The sequence below is a fragment of the Suillus paluster genome (assembly GCF_016628075.1).
Source record: "Suillus paluster strain FC165 chromosome Unknown EDB91scaffold_31, whole genome shotgun sequence".
Taxonomy (NCBI): domain Eukaryota; kingdom Fungi; phylum Basidiomycota; class Agaricomycetes; order Boletales; family Suillaceae; genus Suillus; species Suillus paluster.
The window spans coordinates 167,231-185,041 of NW_024537591.1; the positions used below are offsets into that span (position 1 = coordinate 167,231).

Genomic DNA, 17,811 nt, shown 5'->3' on the forward strand with positions numbered 1-17,811 from the left:
TCCGTTTCTGTGACGATGCGTGGACACCCTCGTTCATCAACACCATCAGCCGCATTGACTGTACAATCGAGCTAGATGGAAAGCCCGTTAAGCTCCAAATTACATCATGCCCAGACGACAATTGGCAATTGGCAATATTTTGAGAATACTTCTAGTTATGTTAGGAAGAAGAGGTACTTAACCTAAACACATTCGCTCTGCATGGATGCAACTCGCAAAGTCTAGACACGACAAGCTGCGGACTTCAAGTTTGTACGGGTTACTTGCCGCAGAACCCTGCGGAACCACGTAAATCCTGACGTCAACCGCCTGGCTTGAGATTGAAATTTCTGAACCTTGAAGTTTCAAAATCAGAGGCCTTGAGGCTTGCTTGAGGCCTCGAGGCCCGGCCTATCAACACGATAGGAAATTGTATTATTTTGATGATCCTGAGTCTCGTGTCTCATGCTACAATGACCATCGATGCTTGCCAATACCGCGTAGGATTGGGTCACATGGTACTTCTTCGACTTCGTAATGCCTAGTGTTGAAAGTCGAACAGCTGTAATGCATCGCGAACATCGTTTCAGCCGCCTTTGCTTGAAATTAAACGAAATACGCACACATGTTGTACGAGCAAGTAGATAACGTGCTGCGTGGTCGAGCGACCGCTGAGACCGAGACGTTGACGCTCTTCGTCGGATGTGGTACGCGGTGACTGGAGACCCCACCTTTAAATCGTGTCCCCAGAAGGTAGAGGGCGTTGTTCTGGCTATTCGGAAACGTGAATATGGAACTTGGGGAGCACGGTACGCGGCGAGACGCACCTCGATCTCTGAGATGATGGCAGGCGGTGGAAATGCAAATTTTGAATGACATATTATTCCCAGTGATGAATTCTCCTAGTGCATCACTGGGAATAATATGTATGGCTTCACGTGTATATGTAGGGTAGTCCACCAGCTGATCATGATGTGTTGACTCTTGAGAAGATGACTCGGTTACCGATTCCGAATGGCTTGTATCAAGCGGAGTTTGAAACTATTCTTTTCCTCAACCAGTTCCAAAGCCACGACTGCTCATCACGTACAGGACTGCTCCACGCATCCAAATTCTTGAGCAGGCTAAGGTCTGAGTATTTCAATCCCCCTCGATTGGCTCCAGCAGAGCCTAGCTGTAATCAGCTGCGCAACATACCAGAAAAGCAGCCTCGTTTTTTATATCCCAAAGATTCTGCTTATCGCAGAGGAGGGCGAGAATGAGAGCTTTGAAAGCGTTGCGGGGATCGGGCGAACCTCGTGTCTGTTGTATAACAGTCGGTCGGAGCTATCGCGCGTGCGTCTTGAAGGCGCTCGTGATTGCGAGGTACGTGGTGATGTCCGTTTGGACTCGCCACCTATTGGTTGGGCAGCCTATGATTGGCTAAACTACCTCCTCCAGCGAGCGTCAAGCTCGTCTGCTGCCAGAGTGATCATGCACTGCTGAGTATGCTCTGGGGCTTATGTCTCCTTGCATATGAAGCTGGGCCAGCTGCGGATGTTGCTTACAAAGGGTTTTCACTATATCATTAGAGTCAACCGTCCTTGTGCAACATCTGCATCGGAGATCAATGGATCGACTGGGGTCGAGATAGAACACTATGCTACTTCCTACTCCGTTGCTCTTACGCCTTCATGCGAATAAACCCATGTCACGCGTCCGCTGTCAACTGGAATAGAATGCGCAATGATAGAAACTTGGTGGGATAAGTACTGTTAGATCGACAGACCATGAGTGAAAATCGGCTATGCAGAGATTAGCTTCTATCCAATCCAAGACTGGCTGCTTGTCATAAGGAAGCAGGTCCAATTTTATACGTCTATCATTTGTCTATCATCTCCGAGAGGTCGCCCAAGGTCGCACTGTTTTTAGTCAAACAGCTTTGCTTACCCACAATGATTATACTGTTGCACGAGAAACTGGAGAACGTGATTTTATCTGCAGTAGACCTGTGCTAAAATAGTCGGTATAGTTTTTAGACCGGTGGAGAAAGAAGCACAGCCACCTATAAGTTTGAGGCTGTTGGACAAGCAACGAGAAGGTTCTTTTTGACTTGCGAGCTCATCGTGTGCGACAGTGACCAAGGGGTCTAATAATGGCTAACCGGGTTTCAATTCTGACCGCGACCGAGCTAGACCGACATTCAAGTTTGGTCTCGTCTTCAGCCGCATCTTTCGTAACCGCGCAGACTTCCCCGACGTCTACAATCTGCCCAACTCCAATCCTGACGGATATGACCATGGATCATGCTCACACTCAGATTCATATAGTGGAAGTAACCCGGGACGCAGTGCACCTCCGCCCGCCAAAGCCATTGCCTGTTATCCCCCGCGAGGATTCAAACCAGGCAATTGGTCCACCTCCGCCTTCACCCCCAGCAAGCGTAGATGGGTCACCCGATGCTCTTTCCCCAGGTCCAATTCGCCTGTCCAAATCAGACCCGCTCCCGAAAGGCATAACGCCTGAGGAGAATGACATCGACGTAGAGCTAGATGCAGCAACCATAAACAGTCAATGCACTCGCACATTTCACGACAGCCTCCACCGAGCATCTACAGAGACAAAATTCTCTGCAGCTAGGGTCGCTAGAATATCTCAGACAAGCAGTAACGTACCCGCTGCCAGTTCCTCAATGACACAATATCCAGATGGTCTCCTCCAGGGCCAGCACCCCGTCCCATACGTCGCAACACGACAGGCTCTGCTCGCCGTCTTCATCTTCCTCAACCCACTTATATAGCAACTGGCGAGCTGGAGAATGACATCCAGATCCAAGCAGACCAAATTCGCCGCGAAAGAAAGCGAAAACAGGCTGAAGAAGTCGCTGCAGCAGTGGCTCAGAAAGAAGACGAACATCCTTTGGTAGGCAATTTGATAGGAGAGGACCATGCCAACTACGTCCTTATATACAACATGCTCACCGGAATCAGGATAGCTGTCCGTGCCCATTCTCTCTTTATGTCCCGCAGCCTCTGACTCCGCCCAGGTCTCACGATACCAGGCAAAGATCAAACGACCCCTGACTGACCAAGATTTCACCGCGAGGCATAAATATTCTTTCGACATGTACGTACTCCCCGCCTCTTCACTCCCTTAACTCACATCCCTCGGCATTGGGAACGAACTGCCTCCGCGAAATACGACTTCAAATTCAAGGATTATGCCCCATGGGTCTTCGGCGAGCTGCACGAGGACCACTTCTCTCTAGACCCCACAGACCACCTCTTCTCACTCACCTCCAAATACATCCTCTCTGAACTCACCTTCAGGACGAACTGCAGATGGATCAACTACCAGTTCTGCCCACCACATACGGGTATATCATCAAAGACCGCTTATTCTCAGCAAGCTGAAATAGGTGCGTATGATCATCGGTGAGTATGTTTGAAGATTTCGTTGGTTCTTAGTTGTTCATCCATGGTTTTAGACGAGGGACACCGTATGAAGAACACCCAGTCGAAGCTCGCGCAAACGCTCACGTAGAACTATCACTCCCACTACCGCCTCATTCTCACTGGCCCGAACTTTGGGCCCTCCTCAACTTCGTCCTCCCCAAGATCTCCATCTTTGACAAGTGTAGCTCCACGACCTCGGAGTACCTCGAGTGAGACTCGAGAAGCGAGCATAGTCCAAGCCATTTGCCTTCAAAAACTCGAGTTCCTCGTCAGATGAGGAGAATAGAGGCAATGGGGCTCTGTGCAATTGTCATTCAACATAATCATCGTAAAGATCCGACCACTTATGGATTGTTGCTGTTGCGGCAGTAATAAAGCCGGCATGCAGTCCACAAGCCTGTCGCGGTCTCCTCCGGTATCATTTTGCTGTGGTCAGTGAGGACACGAAGCGTCCTGTGGAAGGATCCAGCCTTGCGATATCTCTGCGCAGCTAGACCAAACTCTTGAGCCTCGAGATAGGTATCAGCAGCTTTGACGTCCTCTCCTCCTCGAACGTAGCAATCTGCCGAGGTGCGATAATATTGACGTTTCTCGTTCCCCGTCGCAGCTGCGCCACAGTCAGCAAAGGCATCCGCTGCCGTGATAAAAGCTTTTTGTTGAACGTTGAGCAAGGCCACTCCGACACTGGAACGCGCTGCTACCCGTAGTAGATAAGCTTCGCAAACCTTCACTTCGCGGAGAAGGCCTGCACGCTGAAAGCAGTGGATAGCCTGCAGGTAGCGCTTGTGCAAGAATAGTGAGCACCCAGAGGATGCCCATTCTTCTGGAGTGGAGGAGACAGCTAGAGGAGGAACGTCGCTGCCGCGGGCACAGTTCTGGACAAGATTTCGAGACGTCCAGAAAATCTGAAGATAGAGGATTATCAGATCAAGTAGCGCTCAGCATCCGGCTAGCCTAAACGTACATGCATCGCATCAGACTTATCAGACTTGTCAAAGATCCACATGTTCTTCCTTGCTCGGGTGATTCCCACATAGAGGAGTTTTAACTGATAAAAGTAAGGAACGTCCATTCCTTTGTCGACGAGCGATGGCGCTTACTTCACTGCATATTCCAGCGTATCGGGTCTCGTCGCGGTAAAAATCGGGCGCATAACCTCGACTCTCCACCCCATTGAGAATTACCCGCCAGCGTGACGCATCTATGACGGAATCTTCGAAAAAGTTGTACAAGAGAACCTGACCAGAGTCAGTCATCTACCAGGTAACCAAGGTCAGCTTTCTCACATCGTTGAATTCAAGGCCTTTGTTCTCATAGAGCGTCCTAGGCATACACGTGAACATAAAAATCTTGGAGCACAAACAGAGACGATTCACATAATTATTCCAATGTCGCCTACTTGTTCTCGCAACTTCTGGCAGTGCTGCATCATCACGTACAAGTATGCCTATAGAATAATGTTTCAGGACACGGATAGAATCTTGAGGCAGCAGCCTTTTACATTGGTTGGACTCCAAGCTCAGAGTTACTGTCACCGCGAGAATCTCAGCAAGGGAACGATGAAGCCTGAGTTCACTTACCTGTTCCCGGTTAAAAACCGTTTGCGATCCAAGCCTGTGAAAAAGATTGGCTTCACTCCATCAACCACTCCCTTTTCAGGTTGGAGGAAATCGATTGAACTTGGCCAGAACTTCGTGATGAGCTCGATGACAGAATGAGCGCAGTTCGCGATGCCACCGTGTGACCTGGAGTTCATGCCTAATTGGAACACTGTTGTTTGACTGCGCAGGAATTCTAGCGGAGTTGACCGGGATACTTTGCTGCTGTAGGAAGATATCAACAGGTATTCTGGGAGACAATTACCGGTCACTAACCTCCATACGATAGATGAACGCTTTCAGATCCTCGAACCTGAAGGAGCTTCCAGCAGAGATCGTCTGCGCAGTATCCCCAGCCCAGAAAAGTCCATCTGGATTCCTACACATTCGCCTCAAAACTAGAGCAGAAAGTTCCTTCACACTCTCGTATTGAAGGAAATAATGACTGACCCAACACATCGATCAAAAGATGGTCTTGCGCCTCGTCGACATACCTAGGGTACACAATCGATGAGAACCTAAGATTAGTCCGGTCGGGAGATACACCTACAGGTAATCGATCTGTCGACCAGGAAATCGTTGGTTTCCCAAGACCTTGAGGATCGCGTGGGTACTGTTTGGGGCTATATCATGGAGTTTCATTAATGAGGAGTAACATGACTCGTACCGATCCGCCACATCGAAATGGTTTTTCTGCTTCTTGAACTTCTGGTAGATCTCGAAGATACGGTAGACACTGTTCCGCTGGTTCCCAGAAATCGGACTGAAGCTATTAGTAAAGCGGATGTAGCTTGAACGATCGAGAACACCGTCCGGACAGCTCAATGCCTGTTCGGAGCCCTCGATAATACCTGGGAGGAGGTTCAGGAACTGCTGTTGTTGGATACAGACTTACACTTGCCCATAAACTCGCTGAAAACCAACCACGAATCTGGGTAGGGACGTGTGAGTGCATGATCTGACAGCAAAGGAAAGAGCACTACTGAGGTTCTTGGTGAGACCCTGCGGAAAATGTGGCCAATATTGATTTTTGAATACGTCATAGGTGACACACGAATCGTGCGCCCTTGCATCGTCGGTGTTGAAGAACAGCTCAGCGCTACGTCTCGTCTCAGGATCGTCCATGTCGAATACATCTGCTGCGATCATCTTTGCCAGCTGAACAAAATAAGTTTTCAAGAGGGTCTGTAAGACACACGATGACATACTTGATCGAAAGTCACGAATAGGGGGAAATGTTTGTCCTCGAGTTGGCTGTATCTCATTGGTATATTCATCTGCGACTCAGGAACGTCGTCAATATCAACAAGATCATCCAGTATGCTTTGTGCCTTGAGTTTTGCAAGTTCTTGCAGCGTAGAGTCTGCCAATGCCAAGGACTCGAGAAACCTCGAGAAGTATTCTCCTGCTTTTGTCGCCAGCGTTCTATATTTTGTAACAAAAATCTGACGTGGCTTGGGCATGTCAATGCCACTCGATTCCCAAGCTCGCTGAATGCCAAGGATCTTGAACAGCATCGTCGTCGTTTTTCTGGTGGTGAGATAAACAAGTGACCGCTCTCGAGCACAAGGTACTTACCCTGTGCCGCTGCGGCCCAAGACATAGCACGACGTGGTGCATTCGACGACCTTCTGTTCTTGAGGACTGAAGTAATGTCAAACCATCAAATTCATTTCAAGGCGGTAGAACATACGAGAGCATGAAGACGTGGTGTACGTCTCGGTTTGCGATAAGACCTTTTGCACGAGTGAGAATTCGGGTTGGACGAGTACACGGTCACTCACTGTGCAAAAATGCCTAATGCGATATTATCAAGTCATATTGCTTATCGAAGAACTGTACAGATAAGCTTACTTGCGAGAACAGTTACGTATTTCTCTAGACTAGAGAATAGTTAATCATCGTGCGTCGGATCGCAAAATATTCGTTCTTACACAAGCAAAGAGTGAAGCTACATACACCGTAGATCAATCACTGGCGAAGCTAAACGATACAAACACTCAACATGTTCCATGTCATTGGGACTGAGATCCAGCGGGCTTGCCTGGGATCTCTGGCACGGGTTCTGCCAGCGGGAATGAGGCTGGCAGAATAACATTGTTGGCCGCCTTGGTGCGGAAGATGCATCTGATAGAGCAATGGTTCAGTAGGTTGCATCAATACATGAGAGGCATTATCACCGTCTGCGATATTCAGCTCCCCTTGCGTGCTAGATGCTTGCCCAAGGCATTCCATATTCTGTCAAGCTCGGAGTGTTTATAGATCCTGTACACTTTGATGACTGGTATTCGCGTGAGTGATAAAGAAGACGATGTTCGCTCTTGATGCATTGATGCATGACGGCGCACCTTGTCTCTCAGACTATCAAGAATCAGTTTCATCCTTTACACGTCTTTGTGGAAGAATAACATACCTCTCCATCCTGGTCAGGGATGTAATCAATCTGGTACTGTAAGAGAAGGGAGGTTATTTTCTGCCCAGTGTGTGATGAAAATTACGTCTACCACGAGCCGTAGATCCTTGGTCAACTTGGCTTCGAAGACCGGAATTCCTGCATCCGTTCCATCAAGCCTCTTTTGATTGTCGCTCGAGAAGTGACCGCGCGAGAGATGTCTGTGGCAAATATCAATTTGGCGCTATAAATGACATTAAAATACGGACCTGATCGTCTTGAAAATGATCTTGAATATTTCCCGGTCCACTCGACGGTATTCACGCAGATTGTTATAAGCCTCGGTAGATACAAGGATCCGCCACTCTCCGAACCCATCCGCAGTTGTCGAAGTAAAGAGCAGCCTTCATGGGCTGCACAATCGGCTGCACACTCGAGCTCTTGGCGTCTTCAGGAGGACGAATATTCAGGCGCAACATCTGTGGCAGACTCTTCTACATTTGAGAAGAGTACAGCTTTGATGATGTCTGCTAAATCCGTCCACCGCAGAAGCGAGAGGTACAACTTAAGGGGAGCTGTCAGGGAAAACATTAAAAGGCTATGAATATGCGCACCGAGAGGACTTCCTTCAGCTCTGCAAGAATGTGAATGGACAATGCTGCGGCCGCGTCACTGGTGGTAGGCACAGCCACATCGAGCCTGGCGAAGTGGGATATGTTGATGACCGCACGCTGAGCTTTCCGGCGATTACGCTTGCGCATTTTCTGATGCACTTTCTTTTTGAAGAATTCATCATCAGGTTCGATGTCTTCGACATCGCTCTCGTCTTCAAATGAATTCGCGCCTGCAAATTTCATAGTGCTCAAGGCACAAAGTAAGGGTAGAGCGCCCTCGATGAAGCCTCTGTGGTGGCTGATGAAGTCACTTGAGATTTCTGCCTCCAGAAACCGGATTGGCAAGGCTAAAAAAGATATAGACAGATTGTCCAGAATCTTGCTCGCAAGGGATGAAGGATATTCTTGAGATTTTGTAGGAAAGTCTGTCATGATCTGCAAGATCATTCTCTCGGAACGATCCCAAACTATTACAGAATCAGAGCTGGTGGCGCGAGAAGAAGGAAAGTCTATAAGATACCAGAAATGATATAAGCAAAAACAAGGGGTGGTGAGAGTACTAGATGCTCGATCGTGGCTTGCAATCCAGTTGCACCTGAAGTTGAGATTGCGTCCAGATGATATAAGGCGGCTCTAAGTCCCGCCTCATTGACGATTCGATCTTTGGAGAATAAGTCCAACATGGTCTGTTGAACGTGAGGTACTTGTGATATCCAAGTACTTATATGAAGGGCCGGACAAAGACTTGAGCTAGGTATACCAACAAGTCAAGAGGTACAAAGGGACAAAGGAATGCGTTGCAAAGCAAGCTCCTCAATGAGGCTGTTCTTATTGTCGAACGAGCGCTCTGCTTTGAACTTCCGAACATGTTGGGGCGCAAATTGAGCACCTAAAATTGACACCTGCAGGTAGCCTGAAGCTGTATGAGCGATAAACATTTAAACCTGGACCCTCAATTAACGTAAAGGACGGTTACGTGCAGGTGGAAAACGAGGCTCTGCCAGCTATAATAATAGAATTACAAGTCTGACACGAGGGTATTAGCTATAGGATAAAGAACACAAGACACCTTTAAATATCTCCATGCCATATGAAGTGCGATATCTGGCTGAGGTATCAATTGCAAGTCTATACCGAACATGCTAACCTGATATCTGTGCGAGTTGTGGTATGAGATATTTCTGCGATGTATGTTCGAAATATTATAGGAACATGGCAACCTGATGTGACCAACAGACCTGGTCGTCAATGTACCCTCGGTCTCTCTATAATATGCTCAGATTACCGGATGCAGGTCTCGTTGATTCTACACTCACTTGGTCGCCCAGACAATTACTAAATTGCTCCGAAAGATACTGTGCGAAAACCATATAATCTATACTGTGGGAAGGTTTACCACACCCTAACACATTTTGGGGTCTACCAGAGATTTTGGGCGGTTGGTGGTGTACATGATGGTAGGTGGCCGAGGATTATAGAGCGAACGAGTTGCACAAGAACCTACGTGAAATGAGACACGGATACATGAAAATTGCGACCAATCGTTTGACATTACAGTGGCGACGAACCTGACAAAAATCTCGCACGAGTTTGCCACGGATCTGGAGGTTTTTGCCACATCCGTCGCCGACATAATCTGCCTTTTTCTGCAGTGTACTATACATCTGCGCGATTCACACAAGATTACCCAACGAGCTGGCGAGGTTCTTAGTTTATCGTTCTCGAATGTGGTCAAAAATCAAACGGCTATCTTCATTCGTCTGTCTACTAGGGGAGACTAGTTAAGAACTAATCCTTCCTCGCTGGCCGTCTACTCAATATTCAATACTTCATCTGGTTTGTTTCTTAGCATCAGCGAGCACGCCGCATACACGCCTCAAACGCGTAACTTGCTTTGCAACTGCTCCGGGTCTTGATTAATATTGGTGACAGATGTGTTTATTACGTGGTTCTTAACTTCTCAGTTCTAGCATGTTCAAATTTCAAGTTATTGTTACTTAGGTGTTAGAAGTTAGGAGGTCCTGTCTTTTGCTCCGTTCCGCGACTTTCCGTGACGATGTGTGGACACCCTCGTTTATCACACCGTGATCGGCATTGACTTCAAGATCCGTACAATTGAGCTAGATGGAAAGCACGTCAAGCTCCAAATTACTTGAGTTTAATCTGGTTATACCAGGGTAATCAGACAAGCGTGCCATTCAGTAGACACGTCTCTCGCGTTGTCACATACCTCGGACCCTGCCCTTTTGCCCTTGCGGCATGACGAGCGTGTCGCGTGCAATCCTCATTGCCACCTCCTTTAGTGAAGTAGGCAGGCCATGTCTAGCGGGACAGCGTTAAAGAGTCCTTTGGCTCTTCTCACTCGAATCTCTCGTCTCGCTAGGTACGCTGCCATTGCCGTTTAGTTGTATCTCTTCTCACTTGAATCCCTCGTCTCGTTAGCATAGCGAGTTTTGCGCACCCGCCCACGCCCACCCGCGTTATACAACACGTTGTTCGATACGCACTTGTGATGGTTGTTCTCCAAATTGATGGAGTCTTCCCGCGGTTGCGGCGGGATCCTCTTTCACTGGCTGCGTCCCCGTGAGACTGAGCAAGGCAAATTAGATCATGCCCAGACGACAATTGGCAAAACAAACTTGGGTCCGGGGAATAGAATCCGGATCTTGAGAATACTTCTAATTTTGTTAGGAAGCAGGTAAACATTTGGACATTCGACCTGCATGGAGTACTTGATGCGCAGTCACGGCGGTGACTGTCGATAGGTACATCAGACCTGACGTGACAAGCTGTGGACTTCACATTTATGTGGAGTAATTGCCGCGGGACCCTGCGGAACCACGTAAACCATGACATCAACCTTGCGTCAACCATCAATATCTGGCTTGACCTCGAAACATCTGAACTTTGAAACTTCGGAGGCCTTGAGGCTTGAGGCCCGGCGTATCGACACGATAGCAAATTGTATTCTTGGATGATCATGAGTCGCATGCCACAATTAACATCGACGCTTGCTAATGTCGTGAAGGATTTCGTCACAGGGTGCTTCTTCGACTTGGTAATGCCCGGTGTTGAAAGTCAAGCAGCTGTAATGCATTATATAATGTAAACGTCAATATTTCAGCCGCCTTCGCTTGAAATTAAATGAAATCCACACAGTGATGCACGAATGATAGTCTTCGCATGCTGAGACTGAGATGTTGACGCTTTTCGTCAGATGTGGTACGTGGTGACTTGAGACCCTGCCTTTAAATCGTGTCCTCAGCAGGTAGAGGGTGTTGTTCTGGCTATTCGGAAACGTGAATATGGAACTTGGGGAGCGCGTACGCGGTGAGACGCACCTCGATCTCTGAGATGATGGCAGGCGGTGGAAATGCAAATTTTGAATGACATATTATTCCCAGTGATGAATCCTCCTAGTGCATCACTGGGAATAATATGTATGGCTTCAGCGTGCATACTTAGGGTAGTTCACCAGCTGATCATGTGTTGACTCTTGAGAAGATGACTCGGTTACCGATTCCGAATGGCTTGTATCAAGCGGAGTTTGAAACTATTCTTTTCCTCAACCAGTTCCAAAGCCACGACTGCTCATCACGTACAGGACTGCTCCACGCATCCAAATTCCTGAGCGGGCTAAGGTCTGAGTATTTCAATCCCCCTCGATTGGCTCCAGCAGAGCCCAGCTGTAATCAGCTGCGCAACATACCAGAAAAGCAGCCTCGTTTTCATATCCCAAAGATTCTGTCTATTGCAGAGGAGGGCGAGAATGAGAGCTTTGAAAGCGTTGCGGGGATCGGGCGAACCTCGTGTCTGTTGTATAACAGTCGGTCGGAGCTATCAGCGCGTGCGTCTTGAAGGCGCTCATGATTGCTAGGTACGTGGTGATGTCCGTTTGGACTCGCCACCTATTGGTTGAGCAGCCTATGATTGGCTAAACCTACCTCCTCCAGCGAGCGTCAAGCTCGTCTGCTGCCAGAGTGATCATGCACTGCTGAGTATGCTCTGGGGCTTATGTCTCCTTGCGTATGAAGCTCGAGTAATCATGCGGTCCCGCTAGTGTGCTTGGGGACGAAGGTCGCCCTGCATACGCATTGCGGGAGGCTAACACTGTTGCGTATGAGGCGCGACTGATTGTATGGTTATACGATGGTGCGGGTTCGTCCTTGAGTTCACTTCGTGGCTCGCGCATCTTTTGTGGATCGTGAAACTCGATTCAGACTACTCTTGGACTGGTTCTTGTAATTTTTTGCTTGTTGAACTCCTTTGTGGAGTGTCGTCTTCTGCGAAGCTAGGATTTGTGCTGGCCGTTGGGCCAGCTGCGGATGTTGCTTAAAAAGGGTTTTCATTATATCATTAGAGTCAACCGTCCTTGTGCAACATCTCCATCGGAGATCAATGGATCGACTGAGGTCGAGATAGAACACTATGCTACTTCCTACTCCGTTGCTCTTACGCCTTCATGCGAATAAACCCATGTCACGCGTCCGCTGTCAACTGGAATAGAATGCGCAATGATAGAAACTTGGTGTGATAAGTACTGTTAGATCGACAGACCATGACAGCCCAGTGAAAATCGGCTATGCAGAGATTAGCTTCTATCCAATCCAAGACTGGCTGCTTGTCATAAGGAAGCAGGTCCAATTTTATACGTCTATCATTTGTCTATCATCTCCGAGAGGTCGCCCAAGGTCGCACTGTTTTTAGTCGAGCAGCTTTGCTTACCCACAATGATTATACTGTTGCACGAGGAAACTGGAGAACGTGATTTTATCTGCAGTAGACCTGTGCTAAAATAGTCGGTATAGCTTTTAGACCGGTGAAGAAAGAAGCACAGCCACCTATAAGTTTGAGGCTGTTGGACAAGCAACGAGAAGGTTCTTTTTGACTTGCGAGCTCATCGTGTGCGACAGTGACCAAGGGGTCTAATAATGGCTAACCGGGTTTCAATTCTGACCGCGACCGAGCTAGACCGACATTCAAGTTTGGTCTCGTCTTCAGCCGCATCTTTCGTAACCGCGCAGACTTCCCCGACGTCTACAATCTGCCCAACTCCAATCCTGACGGATATAGACCATGGATCATACTCATACTCAGATTCATATAGTGGAAGTAACCCGGGACGCAGTGCACCTCCGCCCGCAAAAGCCATTGCCTGTTATCCCCCGCGAGGATTCAAACCAGACAATTGGTCCACCTCCGCCTTCACCCCCAGCAAGCGTAGACGGGTCACCCGATGCTCTTTCCTCAGGTCCAATTCGCCTGTCCAAATCAGATCCGCTCCCGAAAGGCATAACGCCCGAGGAGAATGACATCGACGTAGAGCTAGATGCAGCAACCATAAACAGTCAACGCACTCGCATATTTCACGACAGCCTCCACCGAGCATCTACAGAGACAAAATTCTCTGCAGCTAGGGTCGCTAGAATATCTCAGACAAGCAGTAACGTACCCGCTGCCAGCTCCTCAAAGACACAATATCCAGATGGTCTCCTCCACCCACCAGCACCCCGTCCCATACGTCGCAACACGACAGGCTCTGCTCGCCGTCTTCATCTTCCTCAACCCACTTATATAGCAACTGGCGAACTTGAGGATGACATCCAGATACAGGCAGACCAAATTCGCCGCGAAAGAAAGCGAAAACAGGCTGAAGAAGTCGCCGCAGCAGTGGCTCAGCAAGAAGACGAACGTCCTTTGGTAGGCAACTTGATAGGAGAGGACCACGCCAACTACGTCCTCATGTATAACATGCTCACCGGAATCAGGATAGCTGTCCGTGCCCATTCTCTCTTTATGTCCCGCAGCCTCTGACTCCGCCCAGGTCTCACGATACCAGGCAAAGATCAAACGACCCCTGACTGACCAAGATTTCACCGCGAGGCATAAATATTCTTTCGACATGTACGTACTCCCCGCCTCTCCATTCCCTTAACTCACTTCCCCCCAGCGTTGGGAACGAACTCACTCCCTCTGCAAAATACGACTTCAAATTCAAGGATTATGCCCCATGGGTCTTCCGTGAGCTGCGCGAAGACCACTTCGCTCTAGACCCCGCAGACTACCTTCTTTCACTCACCTCCAAATACATCCTCTCTGAACTCACTTCCCCAGGGAAAAGTGGCTCCTTCTTCTATTTTTCCCGCGATTACCGCTTCATTATCAAAACCATCCGACACGCAGAGCACAAGTTCCTCCTCCGCGTCCTCCGCCGATACTGGGAACATGTAAAAGCAAACCCGCATACTTTGCTCAGTCGCTTTTATGGTCTACATCGGGTCAAGCTCCCGAGAGGCCGAAAGATTCATTTCGTGATCATGAATAACTTGTTCCCGCCTCATAAAGATATTCACGAGTCTTATGATCTCAAGGGGAGCACTGTCGGTCGTCTTCTCCACCCTGCGAAGCTGGAGCAGAATCCTCGTGCGGTACAGAAGGATTTGAACTGGATCGATAGTAACAGGGTGTTGGAGCTTGGCCCGGAGAAGAGGGCTTTATTGATGGAGCAGTTGAGGAGGGATAGCGAGATGTTGAGAGATCTTGGTGTCATGGATTATAGTCTCCTCGTCGGGCTTCATTGGGGGACTAGGGGAAACAAGGAGAATGTCAGAGGGACTATGTTGAGGGTGTTCGAGGTACACTTCTACTTTTTACTTTTTCTCCGCTTTCTAAACTGACGCGCACACAGCCCTCAGTCCCGCCCATCCGGCGCAAAACTACGCAAACAAAAAACGGACGGTCGCCCGAAGCGATAGCCATGCGCCGAATCATGCGCGCGTCTGATCCGCACCATCTAGGAACTACGCTGGATCTCCCGACTTCACCTTCCCCATCAACGCATACCATCCCGCCTGTTACGCCCAACACCCCCCGCACGCGTCGTTCCAGTACAAGCAACGCCAACGCCACCACACCACAACCACAACCAACCCACCCAACGCAAGATCGCGACCACTTTTTGTTCTATCAAGACGAGGGAGGGTTACAAGCGACGGACGAAGGGAACGACGAGATGGATGTTATTTATTATTTGGGGATTATTGATATTTTGACGCCGTATGGGGGGATGAAGAAGTGTGAGCATTTTTGGAAGGGGTTGAAGGCTGATCGGGTGAGTTGATTTTCGTTTCTGGGTTTTCGTTCGTTTTGAACTGTTGTTCGGTCCACTGTTCATTCTTCGCTCTCGTCTGTTCCCCAATACTGACTCTTTTTCCTTCACACAGCATAAAATCAGCCCAGTCCCGCCTGCTGAATATGCAGACCGCTTCTTTGGGTTCATGAAAGCTATCGTGCGGGGAGGAGGCGGTGGGGCTCGGTTCAAGGCTGATTGATGTCCTTGGAGGTTGTACAGTTTTTCTTTCTCCTCCGTTTTCGCGCCTCTCTCTTTCTTTTTGCTCCAACACGTCTTGCTACTCTTTATTCGTCCCCGTAATACTCCCTCATGTCCCCCTCATCTTCATGCCCTCGTTTATCATTTATCATTATCTTCTTGGCTGTCACCACCCACGGCGACCCACGAGTACGCATTCAACACGCATACACCCTCATTCGGACACGCATACTGTAACCTTCGGACGCACACAACCTCGTAACCGCGTACACTCTCGTTCAGACGCATACGCTCACCCTCGTTCATACACCCTCGTTCGTCTCATACTCGCACATACACCCTCATTCGTCGTACATACACCCTCGTTTATTCCGCTTTTCACTTTTTTTTGCGTCCTGGACTATGCTTGCTCGGGTTATTTATGATAGGTCTATAATTTATCTCATCATGGTATGCATATGGCTTTGGGCTTGAGAATTTGAGGGTTCAATTGACCGTGCTCGTTTTCAGGTCATGTGATGCATTCAATACTATGATTTAGCCCCTTTCTCGCTGACGCTCATCTTGCTCAGGCTTTCGCTTTCACGATGACGGGCTTATTTCTCCCTCAATCTCGCATCCAACTTGCGAACTTGCTTCGAGTTACTACAGTCGCTCGGCCTAGGACGATGGGGATGCCATCTGCAAATACGAAGCGTGTCCATCCATCCAGCAAGCACGTCTCCGTCAAGGTTACCCCTGATTCGGGTAAAAAAATTCGGGTGGGTTCTGAGAGGTTCATCGGGGAACCACTCGGTTTGCCAGTTCAGGGCGGTTTTGGCCCAGATGACTGCTGTGTTGTCTGCAGAAAACTTGTGTGGGGCATGAGTTCAAGGACTTGGCTTGCCCGCGACAAAACGTACGCCAAAAGTTGCTCCTTCAACTGACAACTTTGAATGTCTGATTTTTCCCAGAAACAACTCTTGTGTCGCTATCAAGGTACTCACTGGCACAGCGACTGATCTGGTCCGACAACGCATCATTCGGGAGACCGAAACCCTCTATCAAGTTTCGTCCCCATCGAGCCCACACTGTCTTAAACTCCTGTCTGACTTCACGAATCCTGGTAAAGGCAGTTCAGGGGAACACGTCTGCTCGGTAATGCCGATCCTAGGTGGACATATGTAAACACATTGTGTGGAGGGCATGGCAGAACTTCATTGCCTCTCCCCCCTTGCCAAACGTGTCCTTCTACACACTATGTGGAATCGCCCATGCGCACAGCCGCGGTGTACTCCACACTGATTTAAGACCTGAAAACATCTTCTTCGATACACGCATGTCTGGTTCTGACTTTGACAAGTTACTTGAGTCCCACCCGTCTCGCCGACACTCTCCGGAAGAATCTTATGATGGGATGATGCAGGCTGCAGTGTCGCAGCCACTTCCGGTACCTACTCTGCAGGAAGCCATGCAGAGGACGTTCGTTCTCACCGATTTTGGCAATGGCAAGTCCGTTGCGATGATTCTACTTCCTTCTGCCGAGCTCTTCTACAGCCCAGCCTAGCTACGATCAAAACTTTGACGAGATCGCTGCGTGCGATCTTCGTCCGCCTGAAATTTTTCTCTAATCTGCTGCTATGTCCTGCCTCACGAAAGGTTCTCAGATCTTCGAACTCATCACCGGTGTCTGCCTCTTCACATTCAAATCCTGGCCTCTCGGCAAGCTCGACGAGACAAACAATATGCTATGGCATATGATGCGCCACATAGGTGAAAAATTCAGCCCAGAGAAACTCAAGGTCAGCCAAAGAGGTGTCGAACTTTTTGACGAGACATGTTCTCGCATCCAATCTGCACCAGTTATTCATTGTTCAATTTCTCGTGTGCAGGTTCCCTTAGATCGAATCCACTGATACCAATGGCTCGCTACCCATTTGAACAGTGTATCAGACCCTACAAAGTTGTAGGGGAGGAAGACGTCCAATCTACGGCTTCTCTGATGCGGAGATGTTTGCGTCTGGATCCCGCGAACAGGGCTAGCGCCGCCGAATTGCTCACCGATCCGTAGTTCGCGGGGATTGACCCCGTTTCAGATCCTATGCACCAGCGCCTTTCCAATCCCGTGCCCCGAGTCCGTAAATTAAAACACGTCGATTGGGAATTCTTACCAGCATGATGAGTACATTCGGACGCGCCGGTGTAAATCGAGATAGCAGGTGTTTCGGCATTCGGAGGAGCTGGATAGTGTTTTCGATCTTGTGTGGCAGAAAGGAAAATAGCGGATCCTCATATGTGCCGACGTAAACATGAGCTTGGAGGCCATGCACTTCATTCAACAACTTTTTTTTTGCATCAGAGGTAGCCCGTTGGGGTCGAAGACCCTATGTTGAACATTTTTGTCATTCGTATGTATGTATGGGTTCTGGGGTGTGTTGAGGACGGACGCGTACTCCTTTACTCCGCCTTACGGGACAGAGCTAGT

General features: G+C 48.8%; 4 protein-coding genes across 4 annotated transcripts; 2 read left to right on the top strand and 2 right to left on the bottom strand.

The window, feature by feature from the left end:
* Positions 1-15: 15 nt before the first annotated feature.
* EDB91DRAFT_1336990 (uncharacterized protein) lies at positions 16-2,874 on the bottom strand (the record flags this gene model as incomplete). Its single annotated transcript, XM_041325560.1, has 12 exons — positions 16-541; positions 603-751; positions 807-814; positions 1,070-1,153; positions 1,177-1,281; positions 1,647-1,687; positions 1,909-1,967; positions 2,123-2,242; positions 2,315-2,506; positions 2,545-2,570; positions 2,634-2,719; positions 2,751-2,874. The coding sequence occupies 12 exons, from the start codon at positions 2,872-2,874 to the stop codon at positions 351-353; spliced, it is 1,185 nt and encodes a 394-aa protein (XP_041176470.1). The 3' UTR covers positions 16-350.
* Positions 2,875-3,174: 300 nt separating this feature from the next.
* On the bottom strand, positions 3,175-10,742 carry EDB91DRAFT_1336991 (P-loop containing nucleoside triphosphate hydrolase protein; the record flags this gene model as incomplete). The annotated part of the gene is made up of 32 exons (XM_041325561.1): positions 3,175-3,712; positions 3,762-4,318; positions 4,378-4,461; positions 4,514-4,669; positions 4,700-4,736; positions 4,994-5,236; positions 5,277-5,382; positions 5,462-5,505; positions 5,562-5,862; positions 5,913-5,942; positions 5,995-6,169; positions 6,220-6,541; positions 6,590-6,655; positions 6,796-6,808; positions 6,866-6,894; positions 6,946-6,962; positions 7,017-7,138; positions 7,360-7,372; positions 7,425-7,460; positions 7,516-7,624; positions 7,673-7,712; positions 7,756-7,897; positions 8,018-8,526; positions 8,796-8,936; positions 9,165-9,198; positions 9,256-9,282; positions 9,334-9,372; positions 9,586-9,663; positions 10,101-10,137; positions 10,248-10,339; positions 10,525-10,606; positions 10,657-10,742. 32 exons carry the CDS (start codon positions 10,740-10,742, stop codon positions 3,556-3,558), a joined length of 3,924 nt encoding a protein of 1,307 aa, XP_041176471.1. The 3' UTR covers positions 3,175-3,555.
* Positions 10,743-13,093: 2,351 nt separating this feature from the next.
* On the top strand, positions 13,094-15,348 carry EDB91DRAFT_1249164 (uncharacterized protein; the record flags this gene model as incomplete). The annotated part of the gene is made up of 5 exons (XM_041323034.1): positions 13,094-13,792; positions 13,842-13,921; positions 13,968-14,652; positions 14,706-15,128; positions 15,241-15,348. 5 exons carry the CDS (start codon positions 13,094-13,096, stop codon positions 15,346-15,348), a joined length of 1,995 nt encoding a protein of 664 aa, XP_041176472.1.
* Positions 15,349-15,934: 586 nt separating this feature from the next.
* Positions 15,935-16,893, top strand: EDB91DRAFT_1249165 (uncharacterized protein; the record flags this gene model as incomplete). Its single annotated transcript, XM_041323035.1, has 3 exons — positions 15,935-16,245; positions 16,301-16,484; positions 16,540-16,893. 3 exons carry the CDS (start codon positions 15,935-15,937, stop codon positions 16,891-16,893), a joined length of 849 nt encoding a protein of 282 aa, XP_041176473.1.
* Positions 16,894-17,811: the final 918 nt, after the last annotated feature.